Genomic DNA, 19,475 nt, shown 5'->3' on the forward strand with positions numbered 1-19,475 from the left:
TCTCTGGACATAAAATTTTTAGCTGGCAATTATTTTCTTTCAGCACTTTAAATACGTCATCCCACTGCCTTCTTGCCTCTGTGATAAGAAATCCATACTTAATCTTATTGGGACTCCCTTGGGCATAACACGTTGCTTTTCTCTTACAGCTTTCAGAGCTCTCTTTTTGTCCTCGGCATGTAACAGTTTGACTTCTGTGTGTCTGGGCACAGTCCTCTTCAAGTTTATCCTGCTTTAGGTTCATTAGGCTTCTTGAATGTGTATATTCATGTATTTTGTTAACTTTGGGAAGTTTTCTGCTATTGTTTATTTGAATTTTCATATTCCTTCTACTGCTTTTTTTTTTTTTCTCCTTCTGGGGGTCCCATAATAAACACATTAGAATGCTTAATCATGCCTCACAGGTTGTAGGCTTTGTTAATTTTTTTTCAATCTTTTTACTTTCTTTCCTCAGCCTGAATCATTTCAGTTGTTTTACCTTCTAGGTCACTGATTGTTTGTTCTGCTAACTCCAGTTTCCTTTTGAAACTCTCTGGGAAATTTTTCATATCAGTTATTGTGGTCTTCAACTAAACTATTTCTGTTTCCTTCCTTTTTAGAATGTCTGCTTTTTATTGAGATCCTCATATTGCTCATTCATCATTTCCTTGATACCTTTTAGTTGTTTGTCCATGAGTTCATTTATCTCCTTGAACATATTGAAGATCATTTTTTAAAAATCCCTTGACCAGTATGTCCAAAGTCTGGTATTCTTTAGGTTGGCTTCTGAATTTTTATTTTGCTCCTTTGTATTGGTCATCATTCCCTCTTCTTTGTCTGTCTTGTCGTCTTTGTTGCACGCTGTCAATTAATATTTGAATGTGTTAACGTTTGGATTTACCCCCTGAGCTATCTCTTTAGTTTGTGTCCAACCAATTTATAACAGAAATTTCCTAGAGTGCCAGTAGTTAAGAAAAACAAACAAATCAATGCAGTAATATCTTTCACAGTCCTTGAAGCCTGGCTCTGTGATGGCTGGTGTTCTTCAGATTGTAGCCCTCTTTGTCAAGATGATCAGCCCAAGGCAAAAGTAAATTTCAAGAGTCTACCTTTTCTGAGCCTGCGTCTTGTCTTAGACCTGTTCTCCTGGCCTTAAGAATGCCTCCTGTACCCATCCATCCCACCCAGAGACCACATTTTAAGTCTTAATGTGCTATTCCTTTGACTCAGGCCACTTTGACCTAATTGTCTCTTACACTGCTACATCTGTCCACAAGCTGCAGAGCAAGTTCTAGGAGAGTGAACCAGAAACTAATTTCCCAGTTCAGTTTTCCAGGCTGCCACTCGATGGAGTGACACCAATGTATGAGCACCCCAGTATGCATATAGGGGTTACTTTGCTTCCTCCAGAAAAAGATCAGGGACCTCCAGTGGAAACTGCAAAGGGAGTGGGTGGGGAAGGGCCCAACGAGGATGCCATGAGCTTCTCTTGCCGTTTTTAAAACTGTATTTTCTTGGTTCAGCACTTACCCAGTTACTACAGCTCTTTACCTGTTTTCTGGAATTTTGAAGACAGTGACTCTGCTAGGTTTTGCTTGTTTTTCAAAGATTCTGTGATGAAACAACATCCTGGAGGGTCTTATCACATCCTGGCTGACATTCACCTCTGAATTTTAATGTTTTTAAGAAAACAGTCACAACAGATATCCCTACTTCTGCATTTCTGCATGCTCAAAATTTGAATTAAACATTTATACCATAATGCTACATTGTTTAGCTACCAACTGATTGATATAAAATTGGTCTTTGAGAATGGAGGACTCTCCGTTATACTCTCTTACCCATTACAGGGAGAAAAGAAGCATTGAGAGTCAGGGTTTTGGTGACCTACTAATATAGAATTAGAGTTTTGTTTTCTAATAAAAACAGTGCATCACTGGATTTACAACAAATTCAATGTGTGTTTACTATTTCATTTTAGTTTGTTGGATGAACTCCCTGAGTCAGTGTTTAAATGGGCTCCATCTGGAAGCAGTTGCTGTAAGTCAAATACCTTCTTCCTTCTCCCATATGATTTGTAGTTCACTGCTCTTGTGACTCGTTTTGTAGCTTTTGCTTAACCCATAGACCCCCAATCCCACCAGGTTGGGTGGAACTTTGTAACCATTATTTATAGATACATTGCTGAAGAACAGAATATTTAGATCCTCTTTGATACTAGGACATAAGAACCCTGAAAGAAAATATTTAGGCAGTGTTCTAGACCTTGCTGATTGCATTTTTTATCGATACATATTTTGAGAGTCATGGACAGGTTTAATCAACTGTATCTGGTTTTTCTAGAGTTAACACTTTCTGTTTTTGTTTCTTTGTATGTTATTGACAGAAGATAGAGGTGATCTAAGGAAAGATTACTTTTAATTATAAATGCAAATCATTAAACATTTGAATACTGTTTAGATACTAGGTTATTTTTCTAACTGAACAGCCAACAAAATTTTTTTGGATTGGCAAAGACCTGTGACTTTGGGATTTAATGTTATATTTCATTAAATTGTTTTCTCTTTCAAGTTAGTATAGAAGTCTGGGGGATTTTTTAATTGACAGTATTGTCAGTATAAAATAGCTCAGAATTGTCAGAGTTCTTATCATTTGTGTATGCACTAATTTGACAACTGAGTTACATTGTCTTATAGAAAAGAGCTAGCTCCTGCTCTTAGGCTTGCTTTTTTGCAGACAGATAAGGAGAATGAATCTTATTCTCCCTGATATTGAACTGGCTCAGAGTTAACCTTAACTGACTTCTGACAGTAAACATGAACCCTGGCTGACATCAAATAAGATCATGATTTCCATCTAAGAGTTGAAAAGCGGAATTAGTCACCTTGAACTTATATTTGCAGTCCTTCTTTGACCAGAAACCCTAATTTTCATTTCTGTAGGAAATGAAATGGAAATTAATCAGTTCTATTTTTCTACCTCCAATTCCAAGTTCTGTAAGTCTGTCCCACTGTGAGTCTTCTGCGTCCCACTTTCTGGAAGTGCATTTTCTTCTCATAGAGGATGATCAAAGGAATATCGGAGAACATTCTCATTTAGGGTGATGGGCTGGAAGATGAAGGTTTTGTTTTTGTAACTGCACTGAATAACTTGGTCAAAATGCCAGTGTTCCTTTTTGGCTACTTGTATTATTGGCCTTTTTATGAAGTCATATAGTTTATGTTTTACTCAGCAGGACAGTAGGAATGAGGGATGGGGAGTTGCCAGTTTTTTTGTCCTTCCTGCAAAAAAAATAACTGCTTAGTTTGTGATTAGAAATGAAAGCCCAGGTGCCCTGAGTTGTACAAGATAAATGTTTGTGGGCCTGTGTATAGTCTTGCTACTTCCACTGCTAGGGATAAGTTTAGAAGATTTGACCCATATAAGAAATTTAGATGGGAGGAATGTCAAGTTCCTTTTTTTTTTTTCCAGTACAAGCAGTTTCTTTGAGTCTATGCTTTTACTTTATAAAATGCAGATGTCTATTTCTAAAGCACGAAATGTCAAAAATTAATATTAAGCTTTACTATTACATGAAGGTCTTTTAAATTAGGAGGTTGTACTTAGAGTGAGTAGTACAAGCATGAAAATTAAAGGAACTGATTTACAAAAGCTCTTTTTGTCAAGACTTTTTATGAAGTAAAACAGCCAAAATGTTTGCAGCTTGCATGTACAACTCCTGGAATAATAATAAAAAAAATTATATTTCTTGAAATGATACCTGATATTTCACTAGTGTAAAAGGCAGATGATTCAAGAATATCATTATTTCATACTACTCAAACCATTTTGTTTTATGACTCTGGAAATATGCTAGTAAATTTGAAAATATACTTAACATAATAAATCCAGATCTTGAAAGCCTAACATTTAAGCCAGTACTAATTCACAATAGTCTAAGCTTCAGGTTTATCATAATGAATTTATACTGGAGGTGGCTTTTTTCTTTTTCTCCCTCTCCTACTTCACTGTTACCTCATTTTTCCAGAACCCAGACCCATGAAAGCATCGCAGCACTGCTGCTATCAATTGGTGAAGTGCCAGCAGTCTTCCATTACCAAGTAACAGTGACCTCAATATACTTGTCTCTCTTCTCCATTTAGGATAGTTTGGATAATAGAATTATCAAATATATCAAACTTGGGTTACCAATCTTTGTATTAAAATAGTAGACTGTAATATAATCCTTTTTTTTTTAATTGCGCCGTCAGGATTTGGATGCTGCCAAAGGGCCCCTAGAAACATAGGTTTTCAATTTGATGATGAAACAGTAGCACTTGCTATTTAAGAGATTTAGTTGATCAAAAGCTGGATAATGGAATTTGTTATATCTCATAAATTAGAGAGAAAAAGTAGGTTGCAAAATTGCCATGGTATCAAAAGAAGAAAAAAAAAAGTCAAGAGTTCTCATTTTGCCACATTAGTTAGCTTCATGTTTCCAGAAAATAGCTCTCGTTTAAAAATCATCACTCTCTGACTTTAATAGGAAGAAAAGGATGCTGACCATTCCTTCTGGAAATTTTTCCCAGAAGGAGTAGAAAATAGTGCCTCTACAAGTCCCCACTTGAATGGAGATAAGCCTGGAAGGGAAGTGAAAGATTAGGGAGTTACTCCGGCCAACCCATGCACCTTCCCAGATTTTCCCATCAAGGGATACAGACACCTTAGTGAGAAAGCAAAAAGTACTTGTGTTTGCGTTGGTAATAAGATTATGAAGGGGATATGCTTGTAAAAACTAGTTTGAAAAGTGTCTAAACATCTCTCTGGACAAATGAAAACTTCCCAGTTTTTAAATAGTGTCAAATATTATCACCCAATTTATATTCCAATTTTAGATTGAACCTCCACCTGAAACAGAAAGGGGGGCCACATAAATTTAAATGCAGCTGTGTTGGTAACTTGTGGTTACTAGTTCTACTTGTACTTTTTGAGGGGAGAGAGGGAGATAACTCTAGTTCTAGGGAAGCAGGACTTTATATTAGAGAAGAAACTGAGAGGGGGCAGCTCCCCCTCCCCCGCTCTGTGGTCAGGAAGAACACACGGGGAGCGCCCTGGCCTGGCCAGGGATGAGGCCCCGAGGGAAGTCTGGCTCATTCTAAAGCCAGTCATGACTAACAACATGGCATTTAAGGTCATTTCTAAATGTGCTGTTATAACCCCAAAGTAAAAGCCCTAATTAAAATTTGCAGTGATTTTTATTTTCTTTAGGAGTAAGGAGGTTAATAGTAAGAGTATTCTTAGCTGAAGCTACAGGTTCAACATAAAAAAAATGTATGAAGCATTTCTGGTCCATTATATTATTCATATAGTTCTTAGTAGTTATATCCCAAAATCAGAATTACTAATTATAATTATTAAAGCTTGCTTTCTTCTGTAAGATTAGTAAACTGTAAACACCTTGACAAAGATATTTAAATAAAAACAAACAAAAAAAAACTACTGGTTGCATCTTGCCAAGCCTGTGTAAGTTACTCAGTTTTATTCATTTTTTAAAATGTTATTGAAAAATGCTTTTCATTGAATTGTTTATTCCTAGTTTTTTCAGGGTGTGTGCATGTGTGTGTATGTATTTCTCTTTATAATAAAAATTTTGAAGTTTTTGGAGTCTTTATATCTCTTGCCAATTACTAATGACATGAAAAAAATTAATACTTCACAGGTGAAATAGCCCAATTCTTGACATGTGCTCATAGTTTAGCATATGATGAAAAACCAGATTATCAGATGCTCAAGAAAATTCTGAACCCAGGTGGAATACCTTTAGGACCACTGGAATTTTCAGCTAGTGGACACAGCATAAACATGCATTCTCCACACAATCAAAAGGTAAGTAAAGTAGTCCCTGGGATCCTGTGAATTAGCTTTTATGAAACTTTTCTACCAAATGAAAGTTGTTTTAATCTCAAAATAAGTCTGACAACCTAGTTTCTTGCTAATTATGTTTAAATCCTATTTCCCTTAACTCAAAAGTATGTGATCTCAGCCCTCCAGGAGGAAGTTTGTTGAAAGTTGTTTTGACCTATTTTAGCCTAGAGAAAAAAAGTAGCACCTGTGGCCTACCATGTACTATTAAAGAAATAAAGCAGTCACTGATGTAGAAAGATATGACTAGGGCAAGATTAAAGGCTATTCTGACTTTGTGAGATCCTTCATTAACTTCTTTTCTTCAGATTCTCTTTAGTTACTGCTCTTTGTTTGGTCTATCAATTTGACCACAATTTGGTGGTGATAGTTATATTTTTGTACTTAATTAGATTCTTTGTATGTGTTGATATTTCAATCCATAGAAAAAAACTGATTTAAAAGAAACAGGTGATCATTTTTTTTTACTTATACCTCTTTCTTTACTCTGCCATCATCCAACTGACTCATACCTACTTAAAAACATCGAATTAGAATTTGAAACGATATAGAAGAATTAGGACTTAAAACATTTTGTAAGAGGGTAGGGAAAACTTGAAACTGCTGTTAGCAATATATGGGGACAGGCAGCTAAATGTCTATTTCTTCTTTGACGCTATCCATATGCAGCAAAAGGTGGGGGGAGGGCTTTATTCTGATACGTGTATAATAAGGCGGCAGGGGTCAGGATGCCATTCATTTTTAATACTTCTTATGAACTTTGGATCATCACAAGTGTTCATGAGCCAAGAATGCAGGATGCAAACTAACGTGACTGATAGGCTGCTAGATGAATGGTGAGTCAAGTATCAGTGCACAGATGGTTCTGATTTGCTGAATTTTGTAGCTGCTGCAACTGAAGACATAAAATATCCTTCTAGTCATAAATTAGCTCTTTGGAAGCAAAACCTTGGCACCAGAGCTTTACAACCTTCAATTAGTAGGGAAAGAAGTATTTGAATGACTGTAGTATTGACATCTGTAGGCCTGCATAGTAATCATTCCTAATAGAAGAGAATATCTGTTTGAGGAGGTTTTGCATGGCTAATTAACTACCAGTGAGAATATGTAATTTTTCCATGATCTCCTGATTGTCACCTTTCTCTCATGATACAATTACATTTTATTGTAGCAAGTGTCTCACAAACCAATTGTCAGCACTATTTACGTATTGCAGAAGGCAGAACAAAAGTTCATGTTTAATAAAAAGCCACTGGATTTTGATCTTGGTAATTACTGAGACTTACTTTAACAGTTTTATTGACTTTTGTGTTTTTATCACTTTTGCAACAAAACAAAAGAGCCATTTCCTTGACATAGTATTTCACTTGCAAAAATGGTCACCACTTAATCTATACTAATTTAAGTGAATTTTTCTTTTTTCCGTAGTTTTTCAATTTCATAAACTTAATTGAAATATAAAAAAGCCATTTTAAAAAACGATAGCTATATTCTCTGATATAAAATTCTAATTATTATCCAACACAATTTTCAGTTTCATCAAATTCTAAGGGCGTCGGTGGTGAAACCATTTTTATATGCATAGAATAGACATAAAAATTTTTCCGCTGAGCTGCCATTAAAAATATTCTGTTCCCTCTCTTAGATTAATGTACTTTGATTACGAGTAAAAAGAAAACACTTAAGAATAATACATATTCTTACTCTAATTTCTGTTAACGATATGATCAGCCTGGACATTTAGGCAAGAGATGATTTGGAATCTATTTGAGCAGATCAGTATTTATACAATAATGACTTTATTGCCTTAGTATTTTAAGCATGTCAATATATTTCATGAGAGTATAAAATATAGGTTTACTATATGTGGCTATACCTTATATTTTTAATTTTAAAGTTTACACATTATATATTATTGATAAAACAAAACAAAAAGCCCAAAAGAAAAGTTAAATTTTCCTTTAATTTCCCTGAATGATGGTTTCTACAATACATAGCTACCATAGCAGAAATTATTTAAAGGGCAGAATGAATATCAATCACATGATCCCCAATTTTTCTTTTTAAAGCACAAGCAGAATACCTGTTAATATAAGCATTTCTTATTGTTCTATTCATGGATTACTTGGTTGAGGCAGAGCAGTGAATGAACCTTGGACTTAAACTTTTTTGGACAATTATACTTTAAAAGAAGCCATGGAACCAGAAAATGTACACAGATAAAAATAAAATGTTTCTGTGATTTGGTATTCAAAGGGAAAAAAGTTATGAGTTATTTATAAATGCTATTTCCCTCAGTATTAGTGGCATGCCTTTAAAATTTAGTATTCTTAACAAAAATGTTCTGATTAGATGTTATGAAATCGCATGTCACTATAAGAATCTCAGCAAATCTGCCTCGTTTTGAAAAAGAAAAATTAGGTGTTTTTCCAATGTTGGATTTTACTAGCCAGCATAAACTGTTCCCTGTAAACTGAGCCTTCCTCTTGAAGTCCTCAGAGGTAAATTAGAATTAAGTTTTGTCAGTACAGAGACAATGATAATTTTTCCAAATCTTTTTGTATTTGCCTTAATCAAAATGCTGGTATATATAGCTGAAATCACTCCCTGGTAGTTCTGGAGGCTCCTGAGGTAAAACTGTCACATTAAAGAATGTATCATGAAGGCTACTACAGTCTGTACCATTGATTCAATGGCCGAAATTGAGGGAGACCATATTTTAGTACGAATATTTGGTGGTGAGTTAAAGCTCCAGAATTCCCAGATGAGAGTGCTATAGTCAGGTTAGAAAACCAGGATTATCGAAGGTTCCAGTTCAACCCTTGAATAAGTTCTCTTCTTCAAGAGCCAGATCCTCACAGCAATTTATCAACACCCCCTTCTTTATTATACTGCCTGAATCTCTATGGAAGTAGCACAGACACTTGGTGTAATGAGCCACCCGGCCTTCCTTCATGCTAGCTGGGCAGACGAGTGGCTGAAAGCCAAGCTAAAGTATTCAAGTAAAACGTAAATGTCCGTTCCTCCATTCACACTGAATCTGAGGTTTCCACAGCAAATCCATGGATGAATGAATATATTATTATTGCTAGTAATGATCTGTGTATAGTGCTTAACCATTTACAAAATTCTTTCCTCAACTTTAATTCTCAAGCTAATTCTGTGATCTTGATCTTCTTATTTATTTTCTGCATATAAAAAATAGAATATACAATCTGAATTATAAGCACATTATTGACTTTTAAAAGACCAAAAGGTATTCTTGGTTTTATAGAACAGCATGAAGTAACAATGAAAAACTAAATAGAAAGAACTTCTTTTCAATAGCTACTTTCTTAAAAATGACTCACATTTGAATAGTATCCTTCTATTTGATTATCTGGGATGCCCACAGTATTTTCTTTACATCACTGAGAAAGAGAACATTTCACTCTGTTCACAATTGAGTTAAACTTAATCATCCCACTTCACATTTACTTAACCACTTTAAAAGTTTCCCTTGAAATAGAAATTTGCCATAAACTAGATAACTTTTTGTTCATTAACTAGAAATGCCTATGGCAGCTCAACCTAACAGTACAGCCAACTGACAACATATTTTGGAGGCATCATCTCTTCCAGGAAGCCTCAAAAAGGACTGAACGCATTATGCTGAGTTTTCTGCTTAAACATCAGAGGCTCCCATGGCAAAAACTGCTAAACCTGAAATGCCTAGCTTTGCACTTAGAAAAAAATCAATGAATATCTCAACTAATCTTTTATGTTTATAGAACATATTTTCACAATGATTGGTAAGACGCTTTTTAATAGGATCAAAACTGTGCACCAGCCTTGGGGAACCCTTTGTTTCACCCTATGGTGGTATGATACGCATTTATTACCAACATGACTTCAGTGGAAGTGTAACTTGTGAGGCGGTTACAGGTGAATTTCCCCTGTTGTTTTGGGAGGGTTGAGTGGTAGAAATAAAGAACTTCAGAGTGATTGGGAAGTATTTCCAATTTGCAGGTTACTGAAAGACATTTGCTTTGCCATCATTTGTTGAAGTGGGATCCCAGGAAGAGGAGGGACATAGAATGGTGTTGTGACAACTTAGAACTAGCTGCAAAACACCAGAATATTTTAAAGGGGAGGAAGAAGTGAACATACTTGGCAATACAAGCTTAAAATTCAGAGACCACAAATTAAATTCTGCTTATCCAGCCAATGTAATTCATTCTCTGTTTTGGCACTGGCTACTCCATTATTTCCTCTTTTGCTGTTCCTATCTTCTGTCTCCCATTTAACCCATGAAAAAAGGTAATAGCATTTTCAGCTGCTGTAAACATTAAGCTGCTATATAAATACTGTACATAAGGAACTTCACTGTAGCTTTCCATCTTCTACCTGTATTGTAGAATCCACATTTCTATTTCTGTGCCTACTTTAAGGTTACTGAGAGTCAGTCATCACCCAGAAATCTCCATGGTACAAAACAGAAACCTTAGAGATAGCAGGTTTGTTCTAGAACTTAACCCCTGTTCCTGGTATACAGTGTTAGATGACGAACTATATTATTCATCTTGCTCAGAAGTTAAATTACCTGCATAAAAAAGTAAGCTGCATCATAAGCTCCTTTTATTACTTCCACGTTAATTAGATTCACATCCATGATAGAAAACTAAGATTTTAATTAATAAGAATTTAAACTACAAAGTTATACTGAATCCACTCCCAGCAAAGGTTAATAATAAATCATGTATAGATATAAAATGTGACAGGTTTTCTGTAAAAATGCTATATTCAATAAGTATGTTATCGTTAGAGATAATTTCTGAAGAGTCCATAGCAACAATAGTAATTTTAATTTGGTCTTGTCCTGATGATGAGAAAGGGTGTGGATCTTTCCACTACTATATTTTGTTTATATTATCTATGGTTATTTTGTTTGCAAGTGTCAAAAGTTTTCATTGTGTATAATGACTTACTCTGTATCAGCAGGTTGAGTCACAAAAGGCTGCAGCAAAGCAAGTCAATCAGATGCAAAATAGGTTAGAGATAAAAGGCCACAGTGAGAGAAGTACTGAGTCCTGTGCAACAAGGAGACAAGTACAAAGAGAGAAGCTGGCTGGATTGATTAACAATGAAACAGCTCAGGTGAGAGTTTTTATTTTCCTTAATGTTACATTAGAATATGCCCTGTGAGAATAGAGACATTTCATTTTCTCTTAAGGGTCGAGGTTGTATGTTTTGTTAAATGAGAAGGGACAGAAAATATCCTACTCAAATGATAAAATCAAGGCAGCCAACACATCATAGAAACAGGATGGTTGTGAGCACATTTGTGTCAAGACCTACTTTCTTTCTTTATCCCAAGAAGGTAATGAAGTACACTTAAAATTTTTATGCCATCTATGATCCATTAGGGACTCTAAAAATATTCTATATTTTTACATTGGTTTCTCAAGTCTAACCCTTATAATCTAATATAAGTAAAGTATACCCTGTCAATATGGTTGTATTTTATCAGAAGGAAAGATAGACGATAAAGACTGAGATGGCATAATCTAGGAATGCCTAGAGTGTACAATGACAGTGACTAAATGTACAAATTAAAAAATGTTTTTGCATGAGGAAGAACAAAGGAATGTCATTATTGCAGGGTGTTGAAAATAGATGGTAATTCATATTTTAAAACTTTAACTTACATATGAGACTAAAGCAAAAAATGTTTATTTGGTACAAAATTTATATTTTGAGTAGTGCATTTCCTAATATAACTTATGTGGACAGTTTACTTGAACACCGTAAGTACATGGAACCTTGAATAGGGCATGAGATTTTGTAGGTCTGTCCAGAGTGATGCCCCAATAAATCCCAAAATGATTTGAATAGTGAATAAAAAAATATTTGCAAACTCCCCTTGGGGGAATGGTGAGAAAGGGAAAATTCAACTTCCCCATGTGGAGAATTCCTGATATTCTCACAGGCAGTGGGTCAACCAAAGCAGTAGGCTGAGCCCTCAATCTTGGGGTTTGTTCATATGAAACTTATCCCCAGAAAGAATAGGCTTAGCCTACTTAAAATTAGGTGCTAAGAGTCACCCCCAGAAAACCTCTTTTGTTGCTCAGATGTGGCCTCTCTTTCTCTCAGCCAACATGACAAGCAAACTCAATGCCTTCCCCCTCTCTTCGTGGGACATGACTCCCAGGGATGTGGACCTTCCTGGCAGCGTGGGACAGAAATCCTAGAATGAGCTGGGACTCAGCATCAAGGGATTGAGAAAACCTTCTTGAACAAAAGGGGGAAGAGAGAACTGAGACAAAATAAAGTGTCAATGGCTGAGAGATTTCAAACAGAGTCAAGAGGTTATCCTGGAGGTTATTCTTACACATTATATAGATACCACCTTTTTAGTTAAGTATATTGGAGAGGCTGGAGGGAAGTACCTGAAAATGTAGAGCTGTGTTCCAGTAGCCATGTTTCTTAAAGATGATTATATAATGATATAGCTTTTGCAGTGTGACTGTGTGATTGTGAAAACCTTGTGTCTGATGCTCCTTTTATCTCCCATATGGACAGATGAGTAAAACATATGCATTAAAAATAAATAAATAATGGGAACAAATGTTAAAATAAATTTAGTAGATTGAAGTACTAGTGAACAATGAAAGGGAGTGGTAAGAGGTATAGACAAAAAAATGGGGGAAACAATGGCTAAAATATATTAGGTAGATGGAAATACTAGTAGTCAGTGAGAGGGAGGGGCAAGGGTTATGGTATGTATGAGTTTTTTTCCTTTTTATTTTTCTGAATTGATGCAAATGTTCTAAGAAATGATCATGGTGATGGATATGCAACTATGTGATGAAATTGTGAGTTACTGATTATATACTAAGAATGGAATAATTGTATGGTAACAATGTTCATGTTTGTATGTTATGTTTAAAAAAACACAACATATTACATGATGCAGCATGACTTAACAATGATGTCATTTACAGAAAGCCAGTGGAATGAATAAATAGAAGTGGTTGGGAGACTGTCTTCTGGTATCCTACTGATTTTTAATTCATCAGACCACCTAGGTTTCAAAGGGCACCTTTTCTACTTAAACTGAAATCACCATTTAAAAACCTTTAACATCGTCCTAAAAAATGTGCAGAATATTAAAGAAAGCTAGAGATGCAGAAATGTTTGATGTTATATTTAATAAAGTGTACCATTTTTCAAAAAGGAAAAAAAAATATGGTTGTATTTTAAAACGATACTATTATATACATCATTCTATCATTTGGTTGGATGGTGACTCACCTTTAGCAGGTGACTCACTCAAGCAATAGCAAAAATCTTTCCTTTTTTGACAAAACGAAGCATACAGTGTATTTATATCTGTAGTGAAAAACAACAATTTTTTTCCAAGTGGCCACATTTTATACCCTTAAATTTTCTCAAATAATTTAAGATGGTTCATAATATGAAACAGGATAATTTAATTACCCGGTCTTCTACCCAACCCCCACCCCCACCACAAGAAAAATTGGTGGTATATTAGACAGTTGAGGTGTCAGTCACTATACTGAGCACAATATTGTTTCCAAACTTTTTGACAGCAAAGACAAAAATTGAAGCATACCAGTTAGGCATTTCTCATCCTACCAGACAAGCATACACAAGTTTATCCAGAGAAATAAATGCTTTTTTTTAGCATTGATAGGAATCTGTTACATGTATTCTGGTATAAAACAATAGTAGCATTATTTACTTTGTTATTTTTAAATTTATGTAAAGGAACCTACTGCAAATGAACACATTTCATAGTTCCTATTTATAAAATTAATTGATTGGTGACAAAATTTGGAGATTTTTTTAGCATTCTTTCTCAACCATTATTGTGCATCAGAATGATCTGCTGTATGCCCAGCTTCCAAGCAAAGAAATTGATTCACTTGGTCTGGGGTAGCAGTGGGATGTGTATGTGTAGTTTTTATCACTCCAGAAAGTACACTGTTCCCTGTCCCAGTCAGTCTTTTCTCCCAGAGGAAACTACTAATTTCATCTCTTCTGTAACTTCACATGCATGTAGTTATATGGTATGGAATTTTTTATTTCTGGCTTCTTTCGCTCAGAAGATATATGAGTTTTTATGAGTATAAATAAAAAAGATTTATTCATACTTTTGTATGTGTCAATATTTTGTTCCTTTTCATTGCTGAGTAGCACTCCATTGTAGACCCACATCACAATTTGCTTATCTTTCTTCAATTAAAGGACACCTAGGCTGACCCTGGCTTCTCATCCTCAAGAATATAATTGCTATGAACATTCTGGCCCAGTTCCTCAATGAGTACATTTTCATTTCTCCTGTGAAGTGGAACTTCTGAGTCATAGGGCAGATGAATTTTGTAATTTATAAGAAGGTAACAAATAGTTCTCAAAAGTGACTGGACTGCTGTAATCTCACCAGTAATAGCTGAGAGTTCTAGCCATGCCATATCCTTCTCAACCTTTGGTGTCAATTTTTAAATGTTTAGCCATTCTAATGACTGCATGTTAGTATCTCGTGTGGTTCTTTTTATCATTTCCCTGATAACTAATAATGTTGGGAGCTTTTTTGCATGCTTACTGTCCATTCGTATATCTTGTATGAAGTGTCTCTTCAGTTGTATTGCCCATTTTGAATCTGGATGTTTGTCGTTATTGTTGAGTTGTAGAAGTTCTCTATATATTTTACATTCAAGACTCCTGCCAGATAAATGTATTGTGGATATCCTCTTCTTTCCTATGGCCTGTTTATTTACTTAACAATGTCTTCAATGAAGAAGAGATTTGAATATTTTATTAACTTTTAATTGAAGTTCAATATATAATTTTTTTCTGTGTTATTTTCTCTGTAAAGAAACCTTTGCCTACCTCACTGTCACAAAGATATTTTCTTTTAAGACGTTTATACTTTTAGCTTCCAAGTTTAAGTCTCTGCGCCATCTCAAATTAATTTCTGTGTTTGGTGTAGGTAGGTGTTGAGATTTAATCTTTTCCATAAGGGTAACCAGTTGTCCCCAAACCATCAGTTGAAAAGATTTTCCTTTTCCCACGTGAATTTCTTTGCAGTCTTTTCAAAAGTCAACTGACCATGTATGTGTGGGTCTCTTTCTGGAATCTGTTCTCTTCCATTGATCTATTTGTATATCCTTTCACTAATACCACTATGAATCAATTACTGTGGCTTTACAGCAAGTCCTGAAATCAGATAGTAACAAATTCTTTAACCCTTTTCTTCTCTTTCAATTCATGTCTAGGCCATTTAGTCCTGGCCCCCTCCCATAAAATTCAAGAACCACCTTGTTAGTTTCCCAAAAACAGCACAGTGGGATTTTGATTGGGACATAAGTTTGGCAAGAACTGATACCTACCTACCAACATTAAGTCCTCCAATGCTATGAACCAGGTGTTTCTTTAAAATCATATAGGTTGTCTTTAATTTCTCACTAATATGTTTTTGTATTTTTCAGAGTAGACCTCTTGTACATCTTCCATTACAATTTTCTCTAAATATTTTTAAAGGTTTTGAGCCCATTATAAATGCTATGTTTAAAAAAAATTCATATCATTTTGTTTTGTTGCTGACATATAGAAATACAGTTTATTTTGTATATTGACCTTGTGTCCTGTGACCTTCCTAAATTAATTTATATTTCTGGGTTTTTTCTGTAGATTCCTTGGATTTTCTACATAGTCAGTCATGTTAGAGACAGTCTTTCTTCTTCCTTTCCAACACATGTGGCTTTCATTTATTTATTTACTTTCTCCTTGCCTTCGTGTACCTGCCAGGACCTGTAGTACAGCACTGAGTTGCTCCTGACCTTAGGGAGAAAGCACTCATTCTTTCACCATATTAAGTATGATGTTAGCTGTAGGTTTTTCCTAACTGCTCTTTATGGGGTTGAGGAAATTTCCTTCTATTTGTAGTTGTGGGAAAAAAAAAAACCTAAATCTTGAATGGTTATTAAATTCTTCCTGGGATCTGCTGAATGACCATACAGCTTTCCTGCTTTGCTGGAAAAGCCACGATCATCCATGATCATGACCATCAATATACAATGAATTCCACTGGTTTTTTTTTGTTTGTTTTTGCATGCTGTATGGTGAGGTCATATTTCATTCTTTTTCCATGTGAGTATCCCATTATTGCAGTACCATTTGTTGAATTTTTGCTTGTTTTGTTTGCTTGTTTGTTTTTTGGGAAAAGTGCATGGGCCGGGAATCGAACCTGGGTCTTGCGCATGGCAGGTGAGAATTCTACCACTGAACTACCCTCACACTTCCCTACATTGATTTTTAAATATTAAATCATTTAATTTCTGTGCTAAACCCTACTTAGTCATGATGGTATTACCTTGCTGAATCCAATTTGCTATTCTGTTGGGGATTTTTATATCTGTATTGACTAGAGATACTGGTCTAAAATTTTCTTTCCTTGTAACATCCTTGTTCAGTTCTGTTCTCAGGGTCCGTAGACCTCATTATATGAATTGGAAGTTGTATTAGTTAGGGTTCTCTAGAGAAACAGAATCAACAGGAAATATTCGTAAATATAAAGTATATAAAAGTGTCTCACGTAACCATGGGAACATAGAGTCCAAAATCCGCAGGGCAGGCTGTGAAGCCGACGACTCCGATGGAGGGTCTGGATGAATTCCACAGGAGAGGCTTGCCAGCCGAAGCAGGAAGAGAGCCTGTCTCTTCTGAATCCTCCTTAGAAGGCTTCCCGTGATTAGATTAAGTATCACTCATTAAAGAAGACACTCCCCTTGGCTGATTACAAATGGAATCAGCTGTGGATGCAGGTATTGTGATCATGATCTAATTCTATGAAATGTCCTCATAGCGACAGACAGGCCAGCACTTGCCCAACCAAACAGCCACTTGGTTGGTCAAGTTGACACATGAACCTAACCATGACAGAAGTGTTCCCTCTATTTTCTAAGTATGTTTTTGTAAAATATGTCTTTCTTAAATCTGAGATAAAATTTAGGAGGGAAACTGGGCCTGTAATTTTGTTGTAGAACATTTTTTAAAAATTTTGTTTATTTCTTATAGCAGATTTAGTGCTCATTAAAAAATTTGTATCTTTGAGAGAATTTGTCAACCTCATCTAAGTTGTTGAATTTATCAGTACTAAGCTTTTCATGATTATACTTTTATTATCTTTTTAACATCTCAAATATTGTATTATGGCCCTTCTTTTATTCCTGAAAATTGTAACTTTTGGTTTCTTTGTTCTTCCTTGCTAGTCTGACTTAGGAGTTTATCATTTCTATTGATCTTTTCAAAAAACCAGTTTTTATTTTAATCTACTGTTTACCTGTTTTCTAATTCCCTGATATCTACTCTATCAATTCTTTCCTTCTATTTATTTTAAATTTAATTTATTCTATTTCAGGCTTAATAAAGTAGAATTTTAAATCGTTGAATTTAAACATTTTTTCTTTCCTAAAATATGCTGTTCAAAGTATATAAATTTATAAGCAGTGCTTTAGCTATATTTCACAAATTTTTGTATGTTGTATTTTTATCATTTAGTTAAATTTTTCTAATTTTCCTTGTCTCTGACCCACAGACCATTTAAAAGTATGCTATTTAATACCTAGATGTTTTGTGAGATTTTCTGGATATCCATTTGTTACTGATTTCTAACTTAATTCTGTTATCATCAGAACATATCCTGCATTATTTCAGTTCTCTGAAATTCATTGAAACTTGTTTTATGGCCCAGTGCAAGGCTTAGCATGGTGTATGTTCCATGTGGATTTGTAAAAAATATATATACTCTGCAGTTGGGATATATTGTTCTATAAATGTCAGTCAGGTTAAATTGTTAGTGTGGTTCTGATCTTCTTTATATTTACTGCTTTATTTTGTCCTCTTGTTTTTTTAGTTAACAAAAGAAGTGTTAAAATCTCCAGTTGTAATTGTGGATTTGTCTATTGCTGCCTTCTATAAGGTTTTGCTTCATAGATTTTGACATTCTGTTGTTAGGTTCATATAGTTTTAGGGTTTAGCTCTTCTTGGTGAGCTGCCTTATTTATCATCATAAAATATCCTTTTTACCTCTGGTAATACTCATTGTCATGAAATCTACTTTGTCTGATTTTATTGTAACTACTCCAGCCTTCCTAAAATTACCATTTACGTGGTATATCTTTTCCCATCTTTTTACTTTTAATCCATTTGTGTATTTTTTGTAAACAGCATATAGTTGTTAATTGCTTTTTTTTATTCACTCTGAAAAGCCCTTCCTTTAATTGGTCCATTTCTATTTAATGTAATTATTGGCATAGTTGGGTTTAAATCTTCTATCTTGCAGTTCGCTTTTTTTTATGTGTGTGTGACCCCATTTGTTTTTCATCATTGTTTTACGTCTATCTTGCTTTCTTTTGGATTAATTAAAATTTTTCTCTATTTTCTTGGCTTTTTAAACTATACCTCTTCGATTCCTGGTTATTCTTGTTCTTATTGTTTTAATGTTTGCTCCAGAGCAGGTATCAGCAAACTATGGCCTGTAGACCAAATCTGGCCAGCCACCTACTTTGTAAATAAAGTTTTATTGGAACATAGCCATATTCATTCTCTTACATATTGTCTGTGGCTAATGTGCTGGTTTAAAAGGATGTATGCCTCCTAGAAAAGCCATGTGTTAATCAAAATCCCATTTCATAAAGGCAGAATAATCCCTATTCAATACTGTGTATTTGAAACTGTAATTAGATCATCTCCCTGGATGATGTGATTTAGTTAAGAGTGGTTGTTAAACTGGATTAGGTGACATGTCTTCACCCATTTGGGTGGGTCTTGACTGGATGGTTTATTGGAGTCCTGTAAAAGAGGAAACGTTTTGGAGAATGGGAGATTCAGAGAGAGCAGAGAATGGTGCAGTACCACGAAGCAGAGAGTCCAGAGACCTTTGGAGATGAAGAAGGAAAACGCCTCCCGGGGAGCTTCATGAAACTGGAAGCCAGGAGAGAAAGCTAGCAGAGGATGCCGTGTTCGCCATGTGTCCTTCCAGCCGAGAGAGAAGCCCTGACTGTGTTCCCCATGTGCCTTCTCACTTGAGAGAGAAACCCTGAACTTCATCGGCCTTCTTGAACCAAGGTATCTTTCCCTGGATGGATACCTTTGATTGGACATTTCTATTGACTTGTTCTAATTGGGACATTTTCTCGGCCTTAGAACTGTTAACTAGCAACTTACTAAATTCCCCTTTTTAAAAGCCATTCTATTTCTGGTGTATTATATTCTGGCAGCTAGCAAACTAGAACAGCTACTCAACTCTGCTGTATAATTGCAGAGTTGAGTAGTTGTAGCAGTGATCATATAGCCTACAAAAACCTAAAAAATGTTCTATTTCGCATTTTGCAGAAAAAGTTCTCCAATTTCTGTTAGTAGTGCACCTCTGTCTAATAGAAATGTAAAGCAAGCCACATATGTAATTTTAAATCTTCTAGTAGCCACACTAAAAAGAAGAAACATGTGAAACTTATTTTAATAACATGCTTTAATTAAAACAATGTCTAAAATATTGTAAATGAATATCAAAAATTTTAATGAGATATTTT

The 19,475-nt window shown here is 35.0% G+C and overlaps 1 protein-coding gene across 8 annotated transcripts in view; it reads left to right on the forward strand.

The window, feature by feature from the left end:
• VRK2 (VRK serine/threonine kinase 2) overlaps positions 1–19,475 on the forward strand; it is a 129,236-nt gene that overhangs the window by 100,554 nt on the left and 9,207 nt on the right. For 5 of the 8 annotated variants that reach the window (XM_077134280.1, XM_077134278.1, XM_077134282.1 and 2 more), the window contains exons 10-12: positions 1,961–2,019; positions 5,678–5,844; positions 10,858–11,016. In XM_077134280.1, the coding sequence (XP_076990395.1) occupies positions 1,961–2,019; positions 5,678–5,844; positions 10,858–11,016 (385 nt within the window). Of the gene's footprint in view, positions 1–1,960; positions 2,020–5,677; positions 5,845–10,857; positions 11,017–12,012; positions 15,350–19,475 lie in introns of those variants that run through there. The other 3 variants (XM_077134285.1, XM_077134283.1, XM_077134284.1) reach the window with 3 other exon arrangements.

The sequence above is a fragment of the Tamandua tetradactyla genome, chromosome 17 (assembly GCF_023851605.1).
Source record: "Tamandua tetradactyla isolate mTamTet1 chromosome 17, mTamTet1.pri, whole genome shotgun sequence".
Lineage (NCBI taxonomy): Eukaryota > Metazoa > Chordata > Mammalia > Pilosa > Myrmecophagidae > Tamandua > Tamandua tetradactyla.